The following is a 15,434-nucleotide window of genomic DNA, read 5'->3' on the forward strand; positions in this document are numbered from 1 at the left end:
ATTCCAAAAACTACAGTCAGTTAAATCATGCTGTATAATTGTCATTTAAGTTTAAGTACTTAAACCTACCCGAATTTTTTATTTTATATAACATTGCTGCAAACGAGAAAAAGATTTCATAGAAGGTTGATCTGTGTTTACCCACACTTGCATTCTCATACACACCGGACTGATTTCAAAGTTGGGTTATTGAACAATAAAGGTATAAGGTAATATTATCTCCTGAACTACTGGGAATGAGCATCAGAATCTTACTTCATGTGTTTCTTGCTAATCTGTAAATGGAAGCAACATCAGTACCAAAAAATGTTATACGAATAACGCATCTCTTCAGTTACGCGGAGACAAAAAACACGTGCATTACTATATCAAGTCTAGTGATCAACAAGTACATCGCCAGGTGTCGCATCGGCTTCTCTGCACTGGTTACTCTCTTTCCTTGATGCATCGGAGGATGAGAAGCGCTGAAAAGAAGAAAGAGTGCGGGGGGGTTATCCATTTACTGTGCGGTCCAAGAAAATCTGACAGTATTTTCTTCTATTAATAACGTTTGAAAAGACCTATCTCATCACACGTAGAAGGAATCACAGCCTTTAGACTAGAGAAGGAAAACAGTAAAATACAAAACAAGGTGATCATGTGTTATATCTTTATCTTATTTTCTTCTAAAGCGCTTAAATAGTGTTAATAACATTTTTAATTTTCATATTTATCTCAGATATTATGCTGTTTGTTATTGGACACAAAACTTCACAAAGGACTAAATGTGGTCACGGGTATCATAACTCTAGATATACCACTGTATTACTTGTGGACCCATGGAAGTTATGTCGCAACAAGAGAAAGTTTGGTAACATTTATTTTGACGAAAACCTTTAAATCAATAATATTCTTAAATGAATAATTTTATTTTTTATCTTTTAAGAGAGTTTAAAGAAAAATAACTTATTATACATTTATCTGGTGATTAATTATATATTTTAAAAGAGTTATTGTTTCTGAGAAATGATAGAAGCGAACTGGATTACTTTTTGAATAATTTGTAAAATGTAAATCAGTTTCTTTTATTTGGCAAGAATCTTTAAACGAATAATTCTAATAATGATATGATTTAATGAAATTACTTTTTTTTAAGACGTATAATTTGATTGAATCTTTGTTTATTGTAATTTATCCAACACGTGAGCGAATTATTATTTCTGGTAAGTTGTAGGAATTGAGTGTATCATTCTTTCTGATAATTTAAGACAAAATATGAGGGAATCCTGTTTCCGATTAAGTATAGAAATTGGAAGAGTGTTTATTTCTGATAAGCTGTAGGAATTAGTGGCTTTTTGTTTTGTTTCAGATAAGTTATAATGTTTTCGACAGTTATATGTTAGACAAGTTTAATCAACTAGTTTTTTTATCAGCATAGTAAATGTTCTAAAAGGTAGTTTAAGAGTTTAATTAAGATAAGGTGTTTGTAATTAAGCACAAAGCTCCAGAACGGATTATCTGTGCGCTGCCCCGAATACGTATCGAAACCCGAATATTAGGGTTGAAAGTTCTTAAACTGGGAGCGATTTTAACAGCTTAAATAATTCATATTAAACGTTATTTTTTGAAAATTATTAGAATTTTGTTAATTTATTGTTTCTGGTAAAATAAAGAACTTGAGTAAACTGTTATTTCTGAAAATAATGCACTTCTGAATTTTTGTTCTGAGAAGTGACACAATGTGAGCAGAAATATAACTTTATGATAAAGTGTTGTTACATTATCGAGAAGAAAGTTCAACATAAGTGTATAAAAGTGACCAAACTCAACCATTTTTAGGGCTAAATGAAAGAGTAATCGCACTTCAAAATAAAGCTACAAGACGCCCAACTTTTAAGAGACTATACTTGTTTTGAAAAGCGTACGAAGTAACACCCGAATGATCTAGATTTGTATACGAAATGCGTACATTTACTCTATTAAATACTTCTTTTACAAAACAGAAAATTATAAGAGATAAGCAAATTAAGCTTGTCATTGTGTAGATTGTAACTAAAATTTGTTAAGACTTAAATATCGCCCTTGAAAGGATCACAAAGAACACAAAGAAGGGAATATGAACCCTAAATTTCATGCATTGTAAAACTCCTGTGGAAAAAAAATATTGATTTTTTTTTTCTTAAATAGGTATAAAATTTGTTTAATGTTTTCGTGAAAAATACTTTAGTAACACATGAAACAGTACGTTGTCTAAAAGTGAGCAGTTTTAAAAATAATTTCATGGTTTCTTTAGCCTGTTACCTGGAGATAATAGCAGTCAGCTAAAAAAAAATGAATCATTTCTAAGGGTATTAATAATAACGATAAATGTGTTACTTGAACGTTGGCCTGTTGACTAGAGCAACCCACTCACAATCTGCGAATCGCAGATTCGAATCCTCTCACTGAACATAAAATGCTCATTCCTTCAGCCGTGCGGGCGTTATAAAGTACCAGTCAATCTCACTATTTAGTTAGAGTAGTCCAACAATTGGCAGTGAATTTTGACTGGTTGTATTCTTTCTAGCTTATCACTTCTAAATCAGGGACAGTTAGAGTGGATAGCCCTCGACTATCTTTGCGTAAAATTCAAACAAATAAAGCAATTTTTTTTTCTATTCTGCATGGGCACATTTAGTTGCTATGAACATGAACTTTTACGTATAAGTTATTCGCTAAATGTTTTACATGGTTTTGTTCATTCCAGAAAATATATTGTCAGTTAAATCATACTATGTAATTATTATTTAAGTTAAACTACTGAAACTTACCCGAATATTTTATTCCATATAGCATTACAAGAAACGAAAAATAGATTTCATAGAAGGATTATTTAAAACATGAGTTCTCATGTACACCGAAGCGATTTCGAAGTTGGGTTTATCGAACAGTAAAAAATGTAGCTATATTTTAAATGCTTTTTTGTATGTAAAAATAGGATTAAGTGTGTGTGTGTGTGTATATACATGACTGTTATGCGGAACTGTATTGTGAACATGCACTAATAGTGTAAGTATGCATAAGTGAAGCTAGTAAAAATATACGACTTAAGTGTCAATTTGTTTTGATGTTCACGCAAAGCTACACGAGGGCTACCTGCGTTAGCCGTCCATAATTTAGCAGTGTAAGACTATAGGGAAGGCAGCTAGTCATCATCACCAACTCTTGGGCTACCCTTTTACCAACGAATAGTGGGATTGAGTATGTTTGTTGCGATGGGTATACTTAGATCGAGCTCCCTAACCACCTGGCCATGCTGGGTCTATGAGTTAATATTACCCCATGAATCGGACCTAGTACGAAAAGGTTATGTTAATTAAAACTGTGAGTATTGCAACAACGTAACAAGGGCCACTACTAACAGTGCAAAGAAAACAACAATTACATGGAGGGAGGAAAAGGTCAACGATGAACCTGACCCCCACCCCCACCTGGTCTAAAAGATGGACCGAATCCCGATGATGAAGAAAGCAAAATACCCTGTGATATTATATGTTCAACTACTGAAAATGGAACATCATATCAGAATCCTACTTCTTGTGTTTCTTGCTCACCTATTAACGGAAACAACATTAGTACCAAAAAATGTTATACGAATAACACATCTCTCCAGTTACGCAGAGGCAGAAAAATCTAAACACGTGCATTACTATGTCAAGTATACTGAATAATAAGTACGTCATCAGCTGTGGGTCAGTCTTACTATTCCTTGGTAAAATAAATAGTACCTCAAGAGAATGGTGTTGAGTTGCTGCTGTTCTTCTAGTCTAAATTAGGGACAGCTAGAGCGGATAGATCCTGTGTAGCTGTGCGCAAAATTTATGATCTGAAATAATATAACTGTCATCGTCTTTGATTGGCATCACGTGAATTGCATGTTAACGTTTAACTTTGTATTACCGTTACTTCAGATGATGTGAGATTTATCCTAATTTGTATCAATGTTTTATATTTTTTAAAACAGTTACATTCCTGAAAGTGTTTTTATGTTTGTATCTAATAATTATTAAAATGATTTTTCACGAAAAAACCTAGACTTTAAACGATATAAACCAGTTTTAATCACTAAAATTATGAGGACATTTTTAGAACACATTATTTGAATACGTGACCTTATTTAAGAGTGTGTGTGTTTTCATTTGGAACAGCCATATCGGGCTGTCTGCTGTGTTCACCGATGGGAATCGAACCCATGAAATCTCACTTAGAGAACTATAGAAAGATATTTGTTAAAACAACAGTAAAACTTTGTCCAGCGGTAATATTACTTCATAGAAAACCAAAAAGACTACAGAACTTGAACAACTCTATAACTTCACTTTCTAAAACATTGCTACAGCTATGATCAATACTATTTTATGAAAGAACGTGATGAAATGTATTGTTGTTGTTTTAAACTAGTGCTAATTTGGACATTTGGATGGTGTCATTTCCTGTAAAGCTTACCTGGCTTTAAGAATTTATATTATAATTTAATTTTAATCACTTGTCGTCGCGAATGTTTTCTACCTAAAAGTGGTTCACACGTAGTGCAGGTTTTTAGCCTCAAATCATCGAGTATTCGGCCAAGCTTATATGGTCTTCTGACTATAGTGATATAAATAGTTCACTCTCTCATGGCATTATCTTGATTTGTCGTAAACGTCACGTGATCTGCTGAGCTCAAAATATCTTGTACGAAGGGATAGAGATGGCACGTGAGGACCAGTTTATGTACACTTTTGTACCGAAAAAAATTCCGAGATTGAAACATCGCTTTCTACAAGCTCCGTTTATTTAAAAATGCAAGTATGAAGTGAATTGTCGTAAAACAATGCTGTATGTTAAATTCGAATATCTTTATTCGTTGAGGTTATACAGTTGTTTTAGAATTATTTGAACAATTTCGTTATGTTCCATTATTTTACTAAAAGATTATCTCATATCAAATTTTAATTATTTTAACTTATGAAACTATGGGAGTTAGTATTGATGAAGTATTCAGAGAATAAGGTCACGTCGTTCCAGTTCTCAAGGTCCCTATCTCTTCAAAAGGTCCAACTTTTGAACAAACAAAAAACACCTGCATGTAATGAATAAATGAAAGTCTGAATTGTTCTGATTATTAAATGGTTAAAAATAATTAAAAAGAAATATATAAACACTGAAGTTTTCCGATTTGAAAAATGGATTCGTCTATGGTTTAGATTATGAGAACTTTCATTAATCTTGTTCCCCGCTAGTACAGCGGTAAGACTACGGATTTGTAACGATAACATCAGAGGGGTCAATTCCTCACGGTGGACTCAGCAGATAGACCGATGTGGCTTTGTTTTAGAAAAAAAACAACACACACACACACACTCCTTCCTATTCGGAAATTGTCGAATAACATTTATGGGTGAATTTCGGTTTCTGTGAACTTGGTTGTTTAGCGGGTTTATGTTCTGTTTTATTTTAAAAAGTTAAAATTACACTCAAGTTACAATACAATGATAAAGTGTTTTAGAAAGTCTTGTGTTACTATCACAAATATCTCCTCCAGTGTTTTTTTTTTTCTTTTTTGGCTGTTACTCTGTGTTTTGTATGACTAAGACTGTTAGAGCCAATGACTCAAACAAACAAACAACAACAACAAAAAAGCTCCAGAATGGTGCGTGTTTTTCTCGTGACGGTTGCGGTGAATTTTAAACTGATTATAGGTTCGTTTTCGCAACACACTTCCCAACATTCTTAAAGTTGTCTAACGTCTGCCCGTGGAGTTTAGCCAGATGTGGGTGGTAGGAAGACAAACGTACTGACGATATTTAGCTAAAATAGTTCCCAGCCAAATATGGCATAAGTTCATCCGTTCTTGTTTCGTATGCTACACACTGTTATACAGTAAAACAAAATTTGTATTAGTGTGAAAGCAATTGAAAAAAAGAGAACATTGGTATTGATTTTTATTGCTAGAAGAAAGGACTTTTTATTATCTAAAAATTAGGGAGATCACTAGTCGTACTTTATGACAATACTTAAAAATAAAGATGTTCGAGATTCATTACAAGAAAGATTTTCAATCTGACAGATTTGGTTAATCCAGATAAGGAGAGTCCAAAATATTTTGTTTATTTTCTAATGCAAAGCTACACAATGGACTACCTGCATTCTCTACACCGCAGGGAATCAAACCCCGGATTTTGACATTGTAAGTGCGTAAACTTACAGCTAACCCACTGGGGAACGTTCTATGATGAAGTTGAAAGAAGATAATTCGTTAACACTGCGAACGTTTTGGTTTTTTTCCCTTAAATCATCGCAATGTTCTTTGTGACCCTGATACAGAATATGTCATGTTTAACACACAACTCGTACCCAAACATCCCAAGTACTGATTTCTATATTGAACTGGGTTGAATATTGACCTTTTCTCGTGATGCTATCGGAAGTTATCAAGTAGCCATCTTGCTGATCCCTGGCAGTACTTACAGTGGCTAAGACATAGTGTAGACTTCACAAGTTGTAACTTGTAAAAATGTCAGTGTTTGTGTTACGTGGAATTGTAACAACAGACCAATACCTGCTCTTGTTTTCACCGGTAATTTCATGTTATTGTTTTTGTTTTGTTTTGTAAATAAATTAATTTGAATTAATTTGCCACTACCGACGTTTTACATTTTTAGATATACTAACTTAAGGCCTGACTGTAATGATGTTACATAACGGAAGAGAACATTCACTTTTGAGTAATTTCCGTTTTAATCTCGTTTTTTTTCTTAGTTTTATTTGTCAATTCATTTCAGAATTTTCAAATTTCATACATTTTTCCATGAAGGCAATACGAAGGAACTGTTGAAAAAATGGATTTTAAATACCTAGAAAGACAAGTGGTATTCAAACCAATTCTCTGCGTTGTGCCTTTGTTCGTTTAAGAGATAATGCTTTGCCCGTTGTATTTTCATTTCCAAAGCACTTGCAAAAATTGGGTTAAATGTTAATTCTTAGGAAAGTTCTCTTGATATTGAGCTGTATATATTTGTTTGAACTCGTTATTGCATCTTTGGTATACTGTTGATGTATTCTTTAAATAATTTTTGTTATAAAAATGTAAATAAACAGACCGATATCGCACATAGGCCTATACTACTCTCACGAAAATACACCAACAGAAAATTGTTAATCTATATGAAATTAAGTATTTATAACAGTCAACTCTGTATTTGATTTAAAACATCTCTGTGAACTTCAGTAAGAACATATTTGAAATTTACTAGCAGTTGTGACACTACTGCTATTTTTTAAAAGTAGATTCGTTTCCATATGTAAATCAAAACAATGGTGGTTGTTGTCGTGTTTTTGTATAAACAGACTGTATTTTTCTTGTATGGCGTTGTAGTGTTTCTGTAGAAGTTAATAGATTAAAAAGAAACATGATAATACTTACAATACTCAAGCAATAAACAGCTTGTCCATGTAATGATTTATTTACAAAATGAAAATAAGTAATTAAATGATTTTATCAAGTTATTGATTCAGTTATATGTTGCGATTTATTTACAGTTTACCAAAAATAGGACAGCAGTACAAAAACTGTTTTCTTCTAATTCAACCAGTGTCTCTCCAAATCCATTTTCCCAAATACACTATCTGTCCAGATCACTGCTAAACTTCACGTATTTCTATATCATAGTCATCAAATGGAGATAGTCAAACAGCCACAAAGAGAAAAATGGACAAAACAGTTGATCATTTCAACACAGCCAGGAAAAAAATAGTTTTGAAACGAATGATTATTATTATTTCATTAAAGAAAATTGAAAAATCTCTGAAAAATGAAAATTTAATATATACCAAAATTTGTTAGACAAAATTCCATTCTAGATCTACAAACATCTGTTATTATAAAATGGTATTAAAACATTAATAGGGTACCAGACTTTACAAAAGAAACATTTAGTACATTCAAAGATTGGCAAAAATGGGATAGAAGAAACCAGCAAAGTTATCTGTGTTTTAATGTTACAGGAAATGGCCTTAAGAAAACATATGGAGTAGAATGGAAAACAAAATTCTTGATTGTATTGATGTTGGTGGAGACTAAGAAAATAATACAACTCCTCTTATCAATGAGATGTGTTGGTGTTTTATGGATGTTTCTCTAAACAGCAACAGGAAGGTATCCGTTGACTTTTCCTCATTTATGGCTTGACAGGACAAATAAACTGTGTAAGAATATGCCTGCAAAATTATCGGTTGTCAATATTACACCCTGGTACTTGTTTATGATGATACAAACTGCCACTTCTTCATGTTGAAAGAACTGAATTTCTTTATGTCATCAAAAAACTTACAGCCATTATATTTTCATTCAAGCGATGGAAAAAGGAAAATTTGTGTCGTAATAGATATGTCTCACATGCTAAAGCTCATTCGAAACATTTTTGCACATGATAAAATTTAAAAAGTGACGATGGTTAGAATCCTAACCAAATGCTATTGCTGATTTGCACAGTTTAGAAGAGTTTATATTAAGACTAATGCATCTTCAACAGCAGAAGCAAACAATGAAAATTAAATTTGTAGCATGAACATTACGTTCAGGTGTGTGGAAGATGACATACAATTTTGCAACAAAAACTTGACCTTATTTAAGTTTTAGGAAAGTGAGTCTACAATTAAGAAAATAGTTTATAGACTCCCAGATTTGCTCAAACTTGGGAATTCATTCACTAAAAAATATCAGAATCCGATTAAAATTTCTAATGAGTCACTTAGGAAACCTTTTATTGTAGAAATAGAAAACAAAATCAACTAACAGGCATATTAGGTTCAGAATGCCTCGACGCAAACCACTATTTGTTGGGTTTCTAATTACAATCAAATCTGTGTGTCGGTTATATGAAGCATTAGGTCATCGTCTTCACCTCTCTTAATATATAAATTAATCCAGTACCAGTTGGAGTTCTTTTTTTTTTTTTTGTGCCGTGACATCGCGGCTCATAGAACGGATCTGAGTTTGTTTGTTTTTTAAATACAGACTATTGGCTAATAGCTTTATCATCTCTTGACTGATTTGAGATATAAAGATAGTCTTAGACTCAAGAAATCACGTCAAAGGTCTCAGATATTAATTTATTCTAATTCCACTGAAAATAATTTCATTTGAGGGTGGAATCGTAGAGTTCCTGATGAGTTGGTATTGCCGGTGCACAAAAATTTAGGGGCCACGCATGGCTAGGTGATTAAGGCACCCGACTCATAATCTGAGGGTCGCGGGTTTGAATAACCCGTCACGCCAAACATGCTCGCCCTTTCAGCCATGGTAGCGTTATAATGTAACGGGCAATCCCACTATTAGTCGGTAAAAGTAGTCCATTAGTTGACGGTGTGTGGTGGTGATTAATTGCCTTCCCTCTAGTCTGACACTGCTAAATTAGGGACGGCTAGCGCAGTTAACCCTCGTGTAGCTTTGCGAGAAATTCAAAAACAAATAAAACAAAAATTTATCTAATGAAAAAGGCCTCATAGATTAATTTACTCGAATCCTGCCTAAAACAATTTCAAGTGCTGCGGATTCTCTTGTTTATGTTTGCTATTGTTAGATCATTTTGTTGTTGTATTAACAATCCTATTATTCAAGAGATGGTACTAAGTAAGCCTACATAGAACGACCATGATTGCAAAGAGGTACCAGATTTACCAACTCTTTATGAAGCATGAGAGATCCATGAAATCAAGAAGTAGTGAATTTCCTCAAGCAAATACAATTAGCCTTTGAGTACAGACTGCTGTACCATATTTAAATTGATAACGTGTGTAATTTTGTGTGATAAAAATTCGAATACATCTCCTTACTGAATAATGATCTACTAAAATTTCAAGTGAAAAGTCAGAAAAAAAGGTTTCTAAGCTAAAATTACTTAAACAACGGTAATTTCGAATTGTACAGAGTATTAAAATGTTTGTACCATATCCATTATGTGTAAAGTACTTCTTATTACTTTCAAGTGGATATACCAAATTTATCAGCTAATTATTTTATACATATAAAAGATACATATAAATATTGCAGTGTAGCTTAACCTTCCTCAATAGTACGTGTACTTATTAACCTCCTTGTGTAGAAACGTATTATTCAAACTCAGTTATTCTATACTGATGAATAATAAACTGCTGTATTTAACAGTTTTGTGTAAAGGAAGGCAGAGATAGATACTGTTATCAACAGTTGCCGAGCACTACGAATTACTACCATAGAAATGATAAGAGCAATGAGAGAAAGGGGTCAGTGGAAGACCATGATACCTAGAGAGAAAGAGATTTAATGCTATATTAACACTTTATTTGTGTTTGTACTGCACCTTTAACTTTATCACAGATTTGTATAATTTTCTCCCAAGATCTGTTATGTTATTAATAATACTACAAACTAAAATAAAATAAATTCAGACAAACAAAATATTCCCAGTTGTTGCTCTACATTTTTAGATTGTAAATTACGGCCCAACAGGGCTAGGTGGTTAGGGCGCTTTACTCGCAATCTGAGGGTGGCGGAATCGAATCCCTGTCACACCAAACATGCTTGTATTTTCAGACGTGGGGGTGTTATAATGTGACAGTCATTCCTATTATTAGTTATTAAGAGAGTAGCCCAAGCGTTGACAGTAGGTAGTGATGATTAGCTGCCTTCCTTCTAGTCCTACACTGCTGAATTAGGGACGGTTAGTGCAGATAGCCTTTGTGCAACTATTGGCAAAATTCAAATAAATTAAAAATTAACAATATATAACGTTTTTCACTTCAGATTTACTACAACAATTTTGAAGTGTATCAATAAATACAGTAAAATCTGAGACTATCAAAATGAAAATAGTGAAATGATTATAAACCATTCAACCATCAGTTGCAATTAACATACTTACATTTTCCAATGACCTGGAATACCCAGGTGGTTAAGGCACTTGGCTCGTAATCTGAGGACTGCGAGTTCGAATCCCCGTCACACCAAACATGTTCGTCTTTTCAGCCGTAGAGGCGTTATAACATCACAATAAATCCCATTATTCTATGGTAAAAGAGTAGTCCAAGAGTTGGCAGAGGGCGCTGATAACTAGCTGCTTTCCCTCTAGTCTTTCACTGCTAAATTAAGGACATCTAGTGCAGATTGTCCTCATGTATCTCTGCTCGAAATTGAAAACAAATAAACATTCTACAATTCAAGGACCAAGAAAATGGCTACCGCTCGACGTCAAATGTGAACACCCTAATACTAGTCACTGTTCGGTGGACTCAGCAGATAGCCCGAACACACACACAGACACTAGTCACCGTTAGGTGGGCTCTGCAGATAGCCTGAACACACACACACACACTAGTCACTGTTCGGTGGGCTCTGCAGATAGCCTGAACAAACACACACACACACTAGTCACTGCTCGGTGGGCTCTGCAGATAGCCCGAACACACACACACAGAGACACTAGTCACTGCTCGGTGGACTCAGCAGATAGCCCGAACACACACACAGACACTAGTCACTGCTCGGTGAGCTCTGCAGATAGCCCGAACAAACACACACACAGACACTAGTCACTGCTCGGTGGACTCAGCAGATAGCCCGAACACACACACACTAGTCACTGCACAATCCATTAAGTATAAGAATAAGAGACCTTAGCATAAGACTTGACTTCTCTATTCCAGGTTTTACTCATGGCTCTAAAAGGAAATAACATCTGTAATAACAAGGACCTGCAGTTACAAGGATTTCTAACAGATTCCGAGAGCCATCCATCTGTATCAATAAATACACAGCCACTTCTCGACGACTATCATGTGGAGAGCAAGCCCTTTGCACGGTAAATTTTTTTCACTTATTATTTCCATTCGAAGATTATACAGAAAAAAATTTAGTTTCCTGTTGTGAAGTTAAATTTAGCAACCAGCAGCTTTAAAAGCAGGTTATTAATTAATTTAAATACTGATGAAACTGCACTTTTCTGTATATTACGTTGTAAAAATACAGCAACAAGTTTTTATCACTGTAGATTGTTTTTGCCAAGTAACACCTCTTGAGCCACGATTTTTTACGCAGTCTGGATTTCAGTAAAACGTTATTTTATAATAAGTCCACGTGATGAAATAAATAAAATATAAATATCTTTGTTGGTCTTAATTTATGTTATTTTGTAATTACAATTGGTTGGCACACTCATGCGATTGTAACATAATTATTATTATTACCACACGATACAATAAACGTTTTATCCTTTTCCTTTCTATATCGATGTTAAACATTACGAGGACCTTCAAGAAATGTATTGCGATTTGATTTGATTTTATCTGTTATTGCAACCAAAATTAAGAGTCCTCTATTCCTAATTTTTAGTAACTATGTAACTTGGGAAATAGGCTATACTGAAATTGATTTAAGACGTTCGATAAATTACACTAAAATTTTTCATTTAGGAATTTCAAATAGAATAATTGCTCTTTTTTATATTACTAGTGATTTCTCGAAAGTCCAGCCAATAACTTATATTTTTGCTTTATATAATTTTCTGCTGTTCAAGTGATGAGTTATACTGATGTTTAAGCTGTTACGAGTTTCTAAAACTTGGAACTGGTTTACATCTACTATTTAGGTCAGTGTAGTTCTTTAGAGGTTAGATACTGTTTTTATATATCTATGTTTGAGATTGTGGTTATTGTTTTAAGGCCCAGGTTAATCTATATCTATGCGTCGAGATCGAAAATTGGTTATGTATGTGTGTGGGTGGGTTTCAGATTTATATCATTCTCTTGGAAGTCAAATGCTGGTCTATACAGGTTTCATATTGGTATAATAGTTCAAAAGGTTATGTGATAGTATGTAATAATATTTTAGCTTAATATGACTTTATTTATAGCTATCAGGTCATAGTATTTATGTTTCAGGTTGAAATTACTTTATAACCATCAGATTGTTGTCTTTATATTTCAGGTTGAAAATACTCAATAATATTCTGGTTATAATTGAAAATATCTAATAACCACTGCATTGTGTTCTTTATGTTTCAAGTTAATAGGAATTTCTCATTATCATATATTGGCCTTTATGCATGTTTTAGGTTGGTATAGCTCTTCAGAACGTTATTAATACTTTGGTTCATGTGAGACGACACGTGGTAGTCTTTATGCTTCAATTTGATCGTCTCTTTTTGATAACATGTTGGCTTTTATAAATGTTTTATGTTCATAATTAGTTGAAGTTTGATATGATTCTATGTTTGTTTAGTTTCTGTTTTTGGTTTCCATAAAACCTTTTCAGAAGAAGATATTTATTTCTTCTAACAAAGGGAGAGAAAAAACGCATGGAAGACAGTAGCAATTCGACCTGATGATACAGTGAGGATGGTGAAAAATATGAACCTGTTGTACCCTTAAGTAGATTGCACATTTCTTTACAAATGGGAAATGTTGCCCATTCTATCATATATTTGCAATCATTTTCAGCTTTTCCTACTTGACTAATGACAGACATATATAAAAAGGTAAAACTATATATGTATAAACGGCTGGTATGGATAAAGAAATCACTATGTAGAGGAGCGAACAACGTTTCGACCTTCTTCGGTCATCGTCAGGTTCACAATGAAAGAAAGAGGTAATTTACCGATAGCTGACCACATGTTTGAAGGCGGTTGTGTAATTGAGTGTAGGAATGTAGAGGGCGAGCTTAGATGTTTGATTATATTTATTAATATAGATTTAAAAGTGTTCCTTTGTATTGATTTATTTTGGGCTAGAGTTGTTGTACAAGTAAGGCTTCTTTAATTTTGCATTTGTTTATGTTTGTTTCTTTATTTAGTTTTGGGTGTTTTCTATGGTTATGTTGTGTTTATTTGATTTGTAGTGTTCGAAAACTTGTGAAGGTGACTTTTTGTGTTCTTTGAATCTGATTTCCATTTTTCTACTTGTTTCTCCAATATAGAAATTGTAGCAGTTATCACATTGTATTTTCTAAATAATGTTGGTGTGGTGTTTGTCAGTGTAGTTTCTACACAGTATAGACCTTAGTTTCGTGCCTGGTTTTTGAATAAATTTGGTATTAACTGGAATGTCATATTTTGTTACTAATTTTTGCCAAATGTTAGTTATTTTTCTGCTGATGTCGGGAATATATGGTATGCAGCAGTATATGGTTTCGTGATTTTTTTAATTCGTGGGTTATATTTACTTTTGTTAGTTGATTTTGCTTTCTGTCTAGGTGTGTGCGTATAATGTTTTCTACGGTTTGTGGAGGAAACTTGTTGATATTAATGAAGTATTGTTATATTTTGTCTAATCCGTCGTTAATTTTTATCTGGTGAGCATAGTTTTATGGCTGTGTTTATTTGGTTTCTTAGTATGTTCAGTTTTTGTTTTGTTTCATGTGCTGAGTCCCAAGGAAATGTATAGTCCAGTGTGGGTGATTTTTCGGTTGTAAACTTGTAATTTTGAGGTTAAGAAATGATATTTGATTGCTTTCTTCCTGTTCACATGTGAAGTTAATGTTGGGATGTATAGAGTTAATGTGATTGAAAAATTTAAGTATGTGTTTTGTAGATGTGAGTCCCGCAACCGTGTCATCTGCATATCTGTACCAGTATAGTGGTAGATGTAATGCTGTGTTAATTGCTTGTGTTTCAACTGTGTCATAAAAATATTGGCTAGAACTGGTGATACTGGATTGCCCATGCTTAGGCCATTTGTTTGTATACAGTTGTGGTTGTTGAACATGAAGTTTGTCTTCATTGTGGTGAGTTCTATTGGTTGCTGGGAATATCTATTGATGGGTTAGGGTCTCCGATATAGAGTTCTACGGCTATCTTGCAGGCTTTAGTAGGGTACATTTTTCTCTTTAGTAAGTAAATTGTAGTTTGTTACACTGTTGTGTTCTTGGGCAGGTTTTGTCAATAATAATAACTCCCAAATAGGAGCTTTCTCTTCACATGTGTTGTAACGATACACGGCAGAGGGCGTCGTCTATCTTTTGAATTCTGCTTGGAAAAACGGAAAAGTTTTTACAGGAAAAATCCAATAAAAATATCAGTTGTAAGAGACCAAAAAACGAACCTCGTATTTCAGTCTAGTTTAAAGCTCTAAAGGTCTTTATCTATGTTTCTGGCTGATATAATGCGTTTGTAAATCTAGTGCCACGATGTAGTTCAGGTTTATTTAACTCCTTAAAGGTCAAGCGATGATCCATGGTCCAGGCTAGCATTACTTTGATAGCGGTCAAGTGCTGGAAATTTATATCAATGTTTTTGGCGGTTATAAGAGGTCCAATACCACTTTGTGTTTTTTAACTGATTTAGCTACTGAAAGGCCCAGGCTTAGTATAAATGTTTGAAAGGTCGGGTGTTGAGATTTTTCTGTATTGTAGAATAACTCATTACAAGCCAAGTTTTTCTTTATGTATATACTTATCGATA

The 15,434-nt window shown here is 33.6% G+C and overlaps 1 protein-coding gene across 4 annotated transcripts in view; it reads left to right on the forward strand.

Moving 5' to 3' along the window:
• The first annotated feature begins 394 nt into the window (after nucleotides 1-394).
• The window catches only part of LOC143246404 (uncharacterized), a 38,143-nt gene continuing 23,103 nt past the window's right edge, over nucleotides 395-15,434 (forward strand). Inside the window, exons 1-4 of one of the 4 annotated variants that reach the window (XM_076493048.1) lie at nucleotides 396-631; nucleotides 719-850; nucleotides 2,812-2,917; nucleotides 11,683-11,837. In XM_076493048.1, the coding sequence (XP_076349163.1) occupies nucleotides 11,692-11,837 (146 nt within the window). In that variant the 5' untranslated portion in view covers nucleotides 396-631; nucleotides 719-850; nucleotides 2,812-2,917; nucleotides 11,683-11,691. Of the gene's footprint in view, nucleotides 632-718; nucleotides 851-2,811; nucleotides 2,918-11,682; nucleotides 11,838-15,434 lie in introns of all 4 variants that reach the window. The other 3 variants (XM_076493047.1, XM_076493049.1, XM_076493046.1) reach the window with 3 other exon arrangements.

The sequence above is a fragment of the Tachypleus tridentatus genome, chromosome 3 (genome assembly GCF_004210375.1).
Source record: "Tachypleus tridentatus isolate NWPU-2018 chromosome 3, ASM421037v1, whole genome shotgun sequence".
Lineage (NCBI taxonomy): Eukaryota > Metazoa > Arthropoda > Merostomata > Xiphosura > Limulidae > Tachypleus > Tachypleus tridentatus.